This window comes from Labrus bergylta, chromosome 1 (genome assembly GCF_963930695.1).
Source record: "Labrus bergylta chromosome 1, fLabBer1.1, whole genome shotgun sequence".
Lineage (NCBI taxonomy): Eukaryota > Metazoa > Chordata > Actinopteri > Labriformes > Labridae > Labrus > Labrus bergylta.
The window spans coordinates 11,517,549-11,530,048 of NC_089195.1; the positions used below are offsets into that span (position 1 = coordinate 11,517,549).

General features: G+C 48.0%; 2 protein-coding genes across 2 annotated transcripts in view; both read right to left on the minus strand.

The window, feature by feature from the left end:
• Positions 1-7,946, minus strand: part of LOC109989536 (adhesion G protein-coupled receptor L1) — a 34,727-nt gene extending 26,781 nt beyond the window's left edge. The window contains 1 exon segment of the mRNA XM_020641316.3: positions 7,039-7,946. The gene's annotated coding sequence lies outside the window, so the exon portion shown is untranslated.
• Positions 7,947-10,149: 2,203 nt separating this feature from the next.
• LOC109989587 (nucleoredoxin-like protein 1) overlaps positions 10,150-12,500 on the minus strand; it is a 3,913-nt gene continuing 1,562 nt past the window's right edge. The window contains exons 1-3 of the mRNA XM_020641402.2: positions 11,760-12,500; positions 10,589-10,678; positions 10,150-10,474 (exon numbers count right to left, since the gene is read on the minus strand). The exon at positions 11,760-12,500 is cut by the window's right edge and continues 1,562 nt beyond it. Coding sequence (XP_020497058.1) covers positions 10,150-10,474; positions 10,589-10,678; positions 11,760-11,995 — 651 coding nt within the window. The 5' untranslated portion in view covers positions 11,996-12,500. The remainder of the gene's footprint in view (positions 10,475-10,588; positions 10,679-11,759) is intronic.

Genomic DNA, 12,500 nt, shown 5'->3' on the forward strand with positions numbered 1-12,500 from the left:
TCTTTCTGTGAATGAAGGGAATTACTCCGAGTTGTGGCGCAGGATTTGAACTGTGATCCGGCCTCTTAAGGCACGCATTTCTCTCCTTTTTTTCTCCTTCTCTAACTAATGCACACAGACACATACACACACGCCTTCCCGTGTAGACGCACATCTGGAGACTAACTCCACCACCACGCCAGTACACACATAGGCTACACACTCACACATAGAGATCTGTACACTCGTGGCCATTCAAACTTCGGAGACACAGATCGTATAGGGCCGAATTTAACTCTGCCTCTTTAGACAATAGACCACGCCAGGTCTTTGTTAGGTGTGCGCCATCTTAAGACTACAAGATGCGCTCACACCACACATTACAATCTGCACACCCTGGACACTTTACACACTGACACTTTACACTGTTTACATTATTCTATATTTTGTATATTCAAATATTTATTGTGACAAATAAAAATCTTGAATCTTAAAAAGGTCTTCTCTAATACTCCATCTTACATAAGGACTCAGGATGTCAGACCAGAGTCTTTGTGGTTTCGGCTCCTCAGAAATCAGAGCAATAAATAAAAATAAAAACACGCCGAGTCACTGCAGCAGGAGGTGAATGATTCCTGAGAGCCGTTAAAGTCAGTCTGCTGGAAATCATTCAAACTGACGGGAAATCGAGTCAGGTACAAAGATTCACACTATTTGAGGTGAAGACAATAAAATCAACAGAGAGCGGGCGAGTGAGGGGGAGGGAGAGAGAGAGAGAGAGAGAGGGAGAGAGAGAGAGAGAGAGGGAGAGAGGGAGAGAGAGAGAGGGAGAGAGTGATCACTGCCCGAGGCGAGATGGCTATAAAGCACAAAGTGACAAAACAGCCTCGTAGTGTGAGGATCCTAATGGAAGAATGAATGAGTGTGTGTATTTGTGTGTGTGTGTGTGTGTGTGTGTGTGTGTGTGTGCGTGTGTGCGTGTGTGTTTGTGTGTGTGTCTGTTCTCGTCTAGTCCGTCTGTAGTCTCGCCTGTAGTCCGTCTGATCTCGTCTGTAGTCTCGTCTGTAGTCTTTTCTATTCTCTCGTCTGTAGTCTTGTACTTCCTCGTCTGTAGTCTTGTACTTCCTCGTCTGTAGTCTCGCATTTTCTCGTTTGTAGTCCCATCTGTTTTCGCCTGTAGTCCGCCTGTTCTCATCTGTAGTCCGTCTGTAGTCTCGTCTGTAGTCCGTCTGTTCTTGTTTGTTCCGCCTGTAGTCTCGTCTGTAGTCTGTCTGTTCTCGTCTGTAGTCTGTCTGTAGTCCCGTCTTTAGTGCGTCTGTTCTCTTGTCTGTAGTCCTTCGGTTCTCGTCTGTAGTCTAACCTGTGGTCTCGTCTGTAGTGTCGTCTGTAGTCTGTGTGTTCTCGTCTGAAGTCTCGTCTGTTCTCGTCTGTAGTCTTGTCTGTTCTCGCCTGTAATCTCGTCTGTAGTCCGTCTGTTCTCGCCTGTAGTCTTGTCTGTAGTCTTGTCTGTAGTCTCGTCTGTAGTCCCTCTGTTCTCGCCTCTAGTCTCGCCTGTAGTCCGTTTGTTCTCGTCTGTAGTCCGTTTGTTCTCGTCTGTAGTCCGTTTGTTCTTGCCTGTAGTCCGTTTGTTCTCGTCTGTAGTCTCATCTGTTCTCGCCTGTAGGCTCGTCTGTAGTCCGTCTGTTCTCGCCTGTAGTCTTGTCTGTAGTCTCGTCTGTAGTCTCGTCTGTAGTCCCTCTGTTCTCGCCTGTAGTCTCGTCTGTAGTCCGTTTGTTCTCGTCTGTAGTCCGTTTGTTCTCGTCTGTAGTCCGTTTGTTCTCGCCTGTAGTCCGTTTGTTCTCGTCTGTAGTCTCGTCTGTTCTCGCCTGTAGTCTCGTCTGTAGTCCGTCTGTTCTCGCCTGTAGTCTAACCTGTAGTCTCGTCTGTAGTCCATCTGTTCTCGCCTGTAGTCTTGTCTGTAGTCTCGTCTGTAATCTCGTCTGTACTCTCGTCTGTTTTTTTGTCTGTAGTCCGTCTGTTCTCGTCTGAAGTCTCCTCTGTAGTCTTGTCTGTAGTATCGTCTGTAGTCCGTCTATTCTCGTCTGTAGTCTCGTCTGTAGTTCCTCTGTTCTCGCCTGTAGTCTCGCCTGTAGTCCGTTTGTTCTCATCTGTAGTCTCGTCTGTAGTCCGTCTGTTCTCGTCTGTAGTCTCATCTGTAGTCCGTCTGTTCTGGTCTGTAGTCTCGTCTATAGTATCGTCTGTAGTCCCTCTGTTCTCGCCTGTAGTCTCGTCTGTAGTCCGTCTGTTCTCGCCTGTAGTCTAACCTGTAGTCTCGTCTGTAGTCCATCTGTTCTCGCCTGTAGTCTTGTCTGTAGTCTCGTCTGTAATCTCGTCTGTACTCTCGTCTGTTTTTTTGTCTGTAGTCCGTCTGTTCTCGTCTGAAGTCTCCTCTGTAGTCTTGTCTGTAGTATCGTCTGTAGTTCCTCTGTTCTCGCCTGTAGTCTCGCCTGTAGTCCGTTTGTTCTCATCTGTATTCTCGTCTGTAGTCCGTCTGTTCTCGTCTGTAGTCTCGTCTGTAGTCCGTCTGTTCTGGTCTGTAGTCTCGTCTATAGTATCGTCTGTAGTCCCTCTGTTCTCGTCTGTAGTCTCGTCTATAGTCCCTTTGTTGTTGTCTGTAGTCTCGTCTGTAGTCCGTTTGTTCTCGTCTGTAGTCCGTTTGTTCTCGTCTGTAGTCTCGTCTGTTCTTGCCTAAAGTCTCGTCTGTAGTCCGTCTGTTCTCGCCTGTAGTCTTGTCTGTAGTCTCGTCTGTAATCTCGTCTGTTCTCGCCTGTAGTCTTGTCTGTAGTCTCGTCTGTAATCTCATCTGTTCTCGCCTGTAGTCTAACCTGTAGTCTCGTCTTTAATCTTGTCTGTACTCTCGTCTGTTTTTTTGTCTGTAGTCCGTCTGTTCTCGTCTGAAGTCTCCTCTGTAGTCTTGTCTGTAGTCTCGTCTGTAGTCCCTCTGTTCTCGCCTGTAGTCTCGTCTGTAGTCCATTTGTTCTCATCTGTAGTCTCGTCTGTAGTCCGTCTGTTCTCGTCTGTAGTCTCGTCTGTAGTCCCTCTGTTCTCGCCTGTAGTCTCGCCTGTAGTCCGTTTGTTCTCATCTGTAGTCTCGTCTGTAGTCCGTCTGTTCTCGTCTGTAGTCCGTCTGTTCTGGTCTGTAGTCCGTCTGTTCTGGTCTGTAGTCTCGTCTATAGCATCGTCTGTAGTCCCTCTGTTCTAATCTGTAGTCTCGTCTATAGTCTCGTCTATAGTCCCTTTGTTCTCGTCTGTAGTCTCGTCAGTAGTTCTTCATACATCACGTTGTCTTATTGTGACACACTGCTCAGGTTTTTCACAATAAAACAGGAAGTGCTACTGTAAAGGTCCTAGAGATGCTGCTGTGTGAAGCGACCTGAATGATGATTTAACACACGTCATGTGACCCGAGTGTTGTTGTCATGGAGATCAAAAGGTTCAAACGCCCTGACTCTTTAACCCTGAGCAGTGAGGACATGAAACAGGAACCAATCCCATGTCAATGGTTTCCGAAGGGGGGAGTAGTCCGTCCTGGTGTTTCACTTCCTCTTTGAATTTGGTCCTCACACTCATCCCCTCCTCCCTTCATAGGAAGCCTCTGTAGTGGACTAATCAGTGCACTCATGCAGCACAATGAAAATAACATTTTAGACACAAATAAATAAACAACACAGAAACCATGGAGACATAAACCACCAATCAGAAACACAACTCAACAATCACTTATCTGACTGCTGCTGGAGCACACTCAGGCCCCTCAGGAACCTCAGGCCCTTCAGGACCCTCAGGAACCTCAGCCCCTCAGGACTCTCAGGACCCTCCAGCCCCCCAGGCCCCTCAGGACCCTCAGGACCCACAGGCCCTTCAGGACCCTCAGGCCCCTCAGGCCCCTCAGGAACCTCAGCCCCTCAGGACCCTCAGGACCCTCCAGCCCCCCAGGCCCCTCAGGACCCTCAGGACCCACAGGCCCTTCAGGACCCTCAGGCCCCTCAGGCCCCTCAGGAACCTCAGCCCCTCAGGCCCTTCAGGACCCTCAGGAACCTCAGCCCCTCAGGACTCTCAGGACCCTCCAGCCCCTCAGGACCCTCAGGACCCTTAGGACCCACAGGCCCCACAGGCCCCGTGTCCACCTAGCGTTGGTTTCTCAGCACCAGCCTCTTCTTTCAGTTGTTTTTCAGTAGAGAGCGTTTGCAGCAGAAAGCGGCCTCCTGGATGAAAAGCGCAGCGATCATCGTCTTTTTTACAAGGGCGCCATCTTTTTGTGTGGCCGCTCCGAGCGAGTTGAAAATCTTTCAACTTTTCAGAAAGCTGCTGCTGACGTCACAGGCGCTCTTTCCCAAATGTATGACATTCCTCGTATTTTAGCCTCCTATGGATCATATCTGGTACCCACAATCCTCTTTGATCAGGAAATCAACGATCTCAAATATAAAACATGCAGTGAAAAGTAACGGAGCAGTGTGGGTCGTACAGCGGCCGTGGTCAACAGGCTGTTGTCATGGAGACAGGACAAACTTGCAGTGCTTTTCTTCTCAGTGCACAAACGCTTCATGCAAACACTCCCGAGCGCACAGCCAGTGCTTTACTGCCCAGAAAAATATGATAGGTGGACACGGGGCCTCAGGCATCACTAGTCGCTCACTGAAAGAGCTTCACTAAGGCATCACTAGTCGCTTACTGAAGGAACTCCTGAGTCATTCAGTAGAACACTAAGGCATCACTAGTCGCTTACTGAAGGAACTCCTGAGTCATTCAGTAGAACACTAAGGCATCACTAGTCGCTCACTGAAGGAGCTTCACTAAGGCATCACTAGTTGCTCACTAAAGGAGCCTGACTAAGGCATCACTAGTCGCTCACTGAAGGAGCTTCACTAAGGCATCACTAGTCGCTTACTGGAGGAGCTTCACTAAGGCATAACTAGTCGCTCACTGGAGGATCTTCACTAAGGCATCACTAGTCGCTCACTGGAGGAGCTTCACTCAGGCATTACTAGTCGCTCACTGGAGGAGCTTCACTAAGGCATCACTAGTCGCTCACTGGAGGAGCTTCACTAAGGCATCACTAGTCGCTCACTGGAGGAGCTTCACTCAGGCATCACTAGTCGCTCACTGGAGGAGCTTCACTAAGGCATTACTAGTCGCTCACTGAAGGAACCTCACTAAGGCATCACTAGTCGCTTACTGAAGGAGCTTCACTAAGGCATTACTAGTTGCTCACTGGAGGAGCTTCACTCAGGCATTACTAGTCGCTCACTGGAGGAGCTTCACTCAGGCATTACTAGTCGCTCACTGAAGGAGCTCCTGAGTCATTCAGTAGAACACTAAAGCATCACTAGTCGCTCACTGAAGGAGCTTCACTCAGGCATTACTAGTCGCTCACTGGAGGAGCTCCTAAGTTGTTTAGCAGAACACTTAGGCATCACTAGTCGCTCACTGAAGGAGCTCCTTAGTCTTTTAAAAACTATCTGAAAAGGTGCCGATCACAGAGCGAGCCTTTGTGATTAGCTTATTGACCCCCCCCAGCACACTAGCCGACACTAGCCAAGCCTCCCTGATAAAAACTGTAAATATGTTGCTCTCATTCTGAAATCAGACATCTCTACAGAATGATGCGTTCACCCTAACGTAGGTGATGTCATTGATCTCATTTAATTGGATGGAGTCCAGCATGTATGACAGGAGCAGAGTTGGCACTAACAGGTGGTTTCGTAGCCAGACCACCTGACCAACATGAGCCAGAGTTCACAGAGTGGCTGAAACCACCTTTTAAAATATGACCTTAGACTGAACAACAGCCAGAAGAAGCACAACATTAAAAACATTGATGATTACAGGATTTAACATCTTAGAGAGAGTCAAAGGTCCCTGTTGGATCAGAGATGTGTCTGTAGAGGAATATGTTGTGTGTGTGTGTGTGTGTGTGTGTGTGTGTGTGTGTGTGTGTGTGTGTGTGTGTGTGTGTCTATTTTAAGAACATCAATAGACTTATTTTCTCCTCAGTGGTTGATGTAAATGATCCCTACATGGAAACAATCGCCCGTACCTTTGTTCTGTCATTCCCATCTGACACTGCACACACACACACACACACACACACACACGCACACACACACGCACACACACACGCACGAACTCACACGCACACGTACACACACACACACACACACACAAATGAGTACAAATGTATAAGAGGGAGAATTCTGTCAACCTCTGAGCTGCTTTTTCCTCCCCTTCCATCCATCTTACTTCTCCTCCTCTTCCTCCTTCACTGACCTGTCCTATCCTCCCTTCACTGAAATATTGATAATGACTCTCCCTCTCCTCCTCTCTAGGTCTTTTTCTCTTCATGTTCCAATCAGCAGAAAAAACCTACAAACATCCGTTGCATGTACACCCCTCGGTGTGTGTGTGTGTGTGTGTGTGTGTGTGTGTGTGTGTGTGTGTGTGTGTGTGTGTGTGTGTATCTGTCTGTCTGTCTGTCCATGTTCACTGCAGAACACCAAACACTGCAATGAAGGTGTGTGTGTGTGTGTGTGTGTGTGTGTGTGTGTGTGACAGTCATCGTAACTCAGCCCATCTCCTGTGTCAAACCCCTGATGTGGGCCAGCGTGGGACCCTCCTGAGTCATTATGCCACTTCTCTCTCTGCACGCGCTCCTCCGAGGCTCGTCACGTGCCCATGAATATTTCAGGGCACACTCCTACACTACTGACCCAGCTTTACATGGCAGCCAGAGGTAAGAGGCCCGGGCAGCAACAGCAGCACATCAGATCCCTGTCTCACAGAGATCAAATGGCCCCTGACGGCAGCAGCGGAGAGGAGAGGAGAGGAGAGGAGAGGAAAGGAGAGGAGAGGAGAGGAGAGGAGAGGAGAGGAGAGGAAAGAAAAGGAAAGGAAAGGAGAGGAGAGGGCTAGATAGAGAAGAGACAGAGACAGAGGTAGAGAGAGGAAGAGGGAGAGAGAGAGGGAAAGAGAGAGAGAGAGGGGCGGGGTGCATCCCCATAGCCTATATCCATATCTTACCGTCAATCCTCCGCTTTCCCTCCTCCTCGTCCTCCTCCTCCTCACTGCGTCTCCCGCATCCCGTCTCTCCGCGCCCTCGCGCACCCACTGTACTGTCCTCTCTTTCTCCCGCTCCTCTCCGCCCGATGCATTCAAAAAAATCACTCAATATTCAATGTTGTATTCGCGTGGGCTATTCGGCAGTCATTAGTGTCCAACAACACCTGGACGTCCTCCTCCTCCTGGTCTTCCTGTGCTCTGGTCTCTACTCGGCCGGACCTCACACCCTCCCTCAGTCCTGTGGAGGCTCGATGTCTCCCCTGCTGCGCTGTGTGTGTGACTGTGCGTCACGTCGGGATCAGAATTCCCACGGGTTTCATGCCCAGAGACGGTGCGGGCTGCAGGCCTCACGGCTCCGATGGCTGAATGAATGGAGGAGAAAAAAACACGATCACACGCGAAAACAATAATTAGCAAATTAACGCGCAGGCTCGCGCCACTCTGCCTCGCTCCGTCGATTTTTACAGCTCATCAGGCGTTTGTAACATTTGTCATCGCTGATCAGACGCTTCCCGTCTTACATCCTGTCCTTTTCTGGAAAACAGCGTCGACGTGAGAACAGCAGCTCTTCGTATCCTTGAAGAATCGTGATGAGGCGCAGCAGCACATCAGGACGGACATGAGCAAAGATCGGATGTTGGTTTCAAAAGGAAAGAATCGCGTCATGAAAGGATGCTGCGATAAAAAAAAACATGAAAATAAAACAGCTGGATGAGGAGGAGAGGGAAGGTTTTCCGCTCAGAGCCTCGCCTTGCATCCGTCCTCTCTCTCTCTCTCTCTCTCACGCTCTCTCTCTCTCTCGCTCGCTCTCTCTCTCTCTCTCTCTGTTTCGCCGCCGCTCAGCTTGTTGCGCGTTCTGCATTCGGGGACGCGCAACGTTCACGTGCCTAGCGTGCATGTTGTCTGTTTATGTGTGCGTGTGTGCACGTGTGCAGAGACTGAAGGGGTAGGGAGGGGAGGTAGGGAGGTGAGGAGGGGGGGGGGCGCTTCGACTTTATTATTAAGGTTTGTCTGAGTGAGCAACAATAAGCTGCTGTGCAGGCAGAAGGACGGAATAAACACAGGCTCATGTTTATGGAGGCGACTGTGTCCTTTGACAAGTCTGAGCAGCCTGATGTAAAGGTGTGTGTGTGTGTATGTAGGTTATGTAGGTGTGTAGGTCGGCAGATGTGTAGTTGTGCAGGTGTGAACGTGTGAAGGTGCAGGTGTGAACGTGTGAAAGTGTGTAGGTTAAGTAGGTGTGTAGGTTAAGTAGGTGTGCAGGTGTGAAGGTTATGTAGGTGTGTAGGTTAAGTAGATGTGTAGGTTTGCAGGTGTGTAGGTTAGTAGGTGTGTAGGTTAAGTAGGTGTATAGGTGTGTAGGTAAGAAGGTGTATAGGTGTGTAGGTGTGCAGGTGTGTAGGTGTGTAGGTTAAGTAGGTGTGTAGGTTATGTAGGTGTCTAGTTGTGCAGGTGTGTTGGTAAGAAGGTGTGCAGGTGTGTAGGTTTCATAGGTGTGTTCGTTCAGCTCTTAGCAGATAGAGGTGTTCTTTGTTTCACTTGTAAAGCTCGTTTTTTAAATGTCGTTTTCAATAAAGGCGACTTGTTGGTGCTTCTCTGACAGAAACTTGCATTTCTTTGGCTCCTTTTAACATGAACCATCCTGTCAGAGCTGTTTTTAAACCTATCAAACAGTCACACCTGGATGACACCTGATGGCACTCTGCTTTCATCTTTTTGGATGCTCTGGCCATTACTGTCTTTAATCCCATCATGCAACAGAAGCTTTCTGCATTTGAGGAGTAATGACAGCATTTAGTGGAAGCTCAGGTCACTCAGAGCAAACAACCTGATTCTAGTCTGAGGAGAGATCAGGAAGTGATGCACTTTACATGTGTGAGGATGTGTGCAAAGTCTAAACGAGCCTCCGTACATAAGAAGGAAATCACTGATGATGTATCATTTAACTCGACACTCTTTGAATGCCTCTGATTGCCTCTTGTGCAGCTTGTAAAGCTGACATAGACTTCATAAACACTCAAAGCACAACAGTTACTAACACAATTATTTTAATGGTGCTGAATAATTCATCAGTTTCACATTATGCATGCATGTGTTTTGATTGGATGGTACAAATGATCATGAACAGAAGAAGCACATAGCAGTACAGACCAGTGTCGTGGGAAATGGTTTCCAATAACCTCCTGGGTGTCATAAAACAAGCCATTATGGCAAAGACTTGGCTCAGACTGAGGCTTGGCTTGACTTTATACTTGGCAGCATTTAAAGCTAACGCTACGCTCAGGTCAGCATTGGCTGGCAGCATTCAGAGTTCCTCTACATAAAGGTTTACAAAGCGTTTTATTGGTTGTTTACATGTTGTCTTTCACGATACTGACACCTAGCATTATCCGTCCAACACATTGTGTTTATATTTTAGAGATACAGAACTATTGGTGGAGAATAACTGAAAAACTTGTTGGATTACGGTTTCAGATCAGTTTATGGTATCAGGTATCAGTCCTGGTATCTGGTATCAGTCCTGGTATCTGGTATCAGTTCTGGTATCTGGTATCAGTCCTGGTATCAGGTATCAGTCCTGGTATCTGGTCTCAGTCCTGGTATCTGGTATCAGTCCTGGTATCTGGTATCAGTTCTGGTATCAGGTATCAGCACTGGTATCAGGTATCAGTCCTGGTATCTGGTATCAGTCTTGGTATCTGGTCTCAGTCCTGGTATCTGGTATCAGTCCTGGTATCTGGTATCAGTTCTGGTATCAGGTATCAGCACTGGTATCAGGTATCAGTCCTGGTATCTGGTATCAGTCCTGGTATCCGGTATCAGTCCTGGTATCAGGTATCAGTCCTGGTATCAGCACTGGTATCAGGTATCAGTGCTGGTATCAGTCCTGGTATCAGGTATCAGTGCTGGTATCAGGTATCAGTCCTGGTACCTGGTATCAGTCCTGGTACCTGGTATCAGTCCTGGTATCAGGTATCAGTCCTGGTATCTGGTATCACGTATCAGTCCTGGTATCAGGTATCAGTCCTGGTATCAGTATAGAAACAATTCTGTTTTTGTTCTTGATCTGCACTAGAAAGGCAACCCGCCTCCATCTTTGTGGTCTTCCTCATCCCCTCCTCGCCACCCTCTGTGCGCCTTCCTCTTCTTCTCGTCCTCCACCTTGTACTTCAGTCTCCTCACAGGGTTGCTCAGGCTGCACACAGTCTTCTGCCCAAAGTCCTCGTTGATCATGAAGTTCCTGTCGATGAGCTCTGCTGCCTCCTGCCAGTTGCGGTAGCAGTCTGGGCCGAGGCATAGAATCTCCTCCACTGCGTTGGGGATGAGGATGGAGCAGTCCGGTCGCAGCACCACCACTGTGGGCAGCTCCTCCACATTAAACATGGACTCCAGCTCCCTGTGGACACACACACACTGGCTTTAGCTAATGGATTCATACAGCTAAGTCTATTTACACTGCAATCATTCACCAGCAGGCTGGCCACACAGCTGACTGCATAGTGTCAAAGACCTCCTGTAGGGGTCCTCGTAGGCCAGGAACAGGCACCTCCTGGGCAGCTGTTTAAGGAAGCTTTCCTGCTGATCCTCTGAAAGGTCCAAGCTGACGGAGGAAAGAAAGGAAGATCATCTGCAGGTAGGTATGAGATAAACTGCGGGTCCAGAAAAGACTATGTAGAAACTATGTAAAAATAACATTTAAAATGTTAATTTGCAATAACTGATTGCTTAAAGAAATAAGCATCATATTCTCAAAGTGGCCATTTTCCTCTAATGGTCATGGTTTGACCGGGACCATCCCATTTACAACCTTCGTGTCTCCAAAAAGATCTATAAAACACTAATATGGCCCGGTTTGAACTTACCAAACTTGACACCATGCTAACAACACTGAATTGTCTGTAAATATGTTAATCAATGTCGGTGCCAAGGCTGCTGCTGATTTAACCAATAGAAAATCATCAGTCAAAGCTCAACACTGATTGGTCCATATTTCTGTCAATCTATTTCAGGGTTGCGGTTGTTGCTTAGCTATCGTAGCTTATCATGCTAACAGGACGTGCTGCGTAATGGCAGATAGGCTAGCTAATCATGCTAACAGGACGTGCTGCATAACGGTAGGTAGACAAGCTAATCATGCTCACATGATCGGCTGCGTAACGACAGGTAGGCAAGCTAATCTTGCTAACAGGATCGGCTCCGTAACGACAGGTAGGCAAGCTAATCACGCTAACAGGAAATCATCGTTTTTCAAAGAGCTCCAGCTTCGACAACACAGCTTCCACGGTGCAGATGCCGACATACAAAGCCATATTAAAATGAGCAAATGGTGGGTTCAGTGAAGCTAACGCCGCTGACAACTAAACGAGCTGCTCAGGAGGAAACCTTTAGTGACTATTTTGTGTGACCAGAGCAGGTCACCGATCTGAGGATAGATTAATAAAAAGGTTTTATTACATCAAAGTAATCCTTGGGTTTGTGTTTACTGGTGTTTTCTAATCTGATCTTTGATTGACATGACTTCCACTCGCTGAGGCTCTTTCTCTGCAGGTGTTTAAAGGAGCACGGATGAAAACACATTTACACCGTTAGCTTGTCGTCACAGCTAACGACTGCCATGTCAAAATGATGAGGATAAAGTTACTGTCAGCAGGTGAACATGTGTAGCCGTGCAGGTGACATACCTTATGTAGAGCAGAACGAGCTGGGCAGAGCGGTCTACATAAAACTCGTCTGTTAATCGTTTGAAGAAGTGCGAGAGCGTCGGTGCAAACCGCTGGCAGTGCTCACACGCAGCAGAAGCAAAGAAGAGCATCAGGACGCGATTCTGCAGGCAAGAGACGATCTCACGCTCGGTGTCCAGCTTGTCCTGCTCTCTGTTGTTCTTCACCAGGATCCGGTTCATGAATAGATCCACCATGACGGAGGAGGGCAGGGACTCAGAGTGGTACCTGAGTGATTAGAAAACATGTTGTTTAACATGTAAAGTCCTAATGTACGTTTAGATGAAATACAGAGATAACATTCTGGAGAACTTCTGTTTACACTACATTCAGGATAACCTCCATATGTTCATCCATCCTTATAGTGTTCTCATGCACAGAACACCAAGGAGGGAGTTGTTAAGGTCGGGCCCAGTGAGGAGCACATCATTGAGTGAGACTCCAGCGTATTGAGCGCTAGAATCAAAGACGACCCTGATCTGATCGGGTTTTCGAGGGTGGTAGACCCCAAACGATGGAAGATACCAGCACTCCTCGTTGTCTTTCAGGGGAGGTGCTACCTCAGCATGTCCATTGGCAAAGATCTTCCTCATTAATGCCACATACTGTCCCTGCATCTCAGGCTTTCTTTGCAGTGTTCATTGTAAGGACATGAACCGGTTGACTGCTTTGTTGTTGGGAAGACGCTGACGTGGTTCTTTG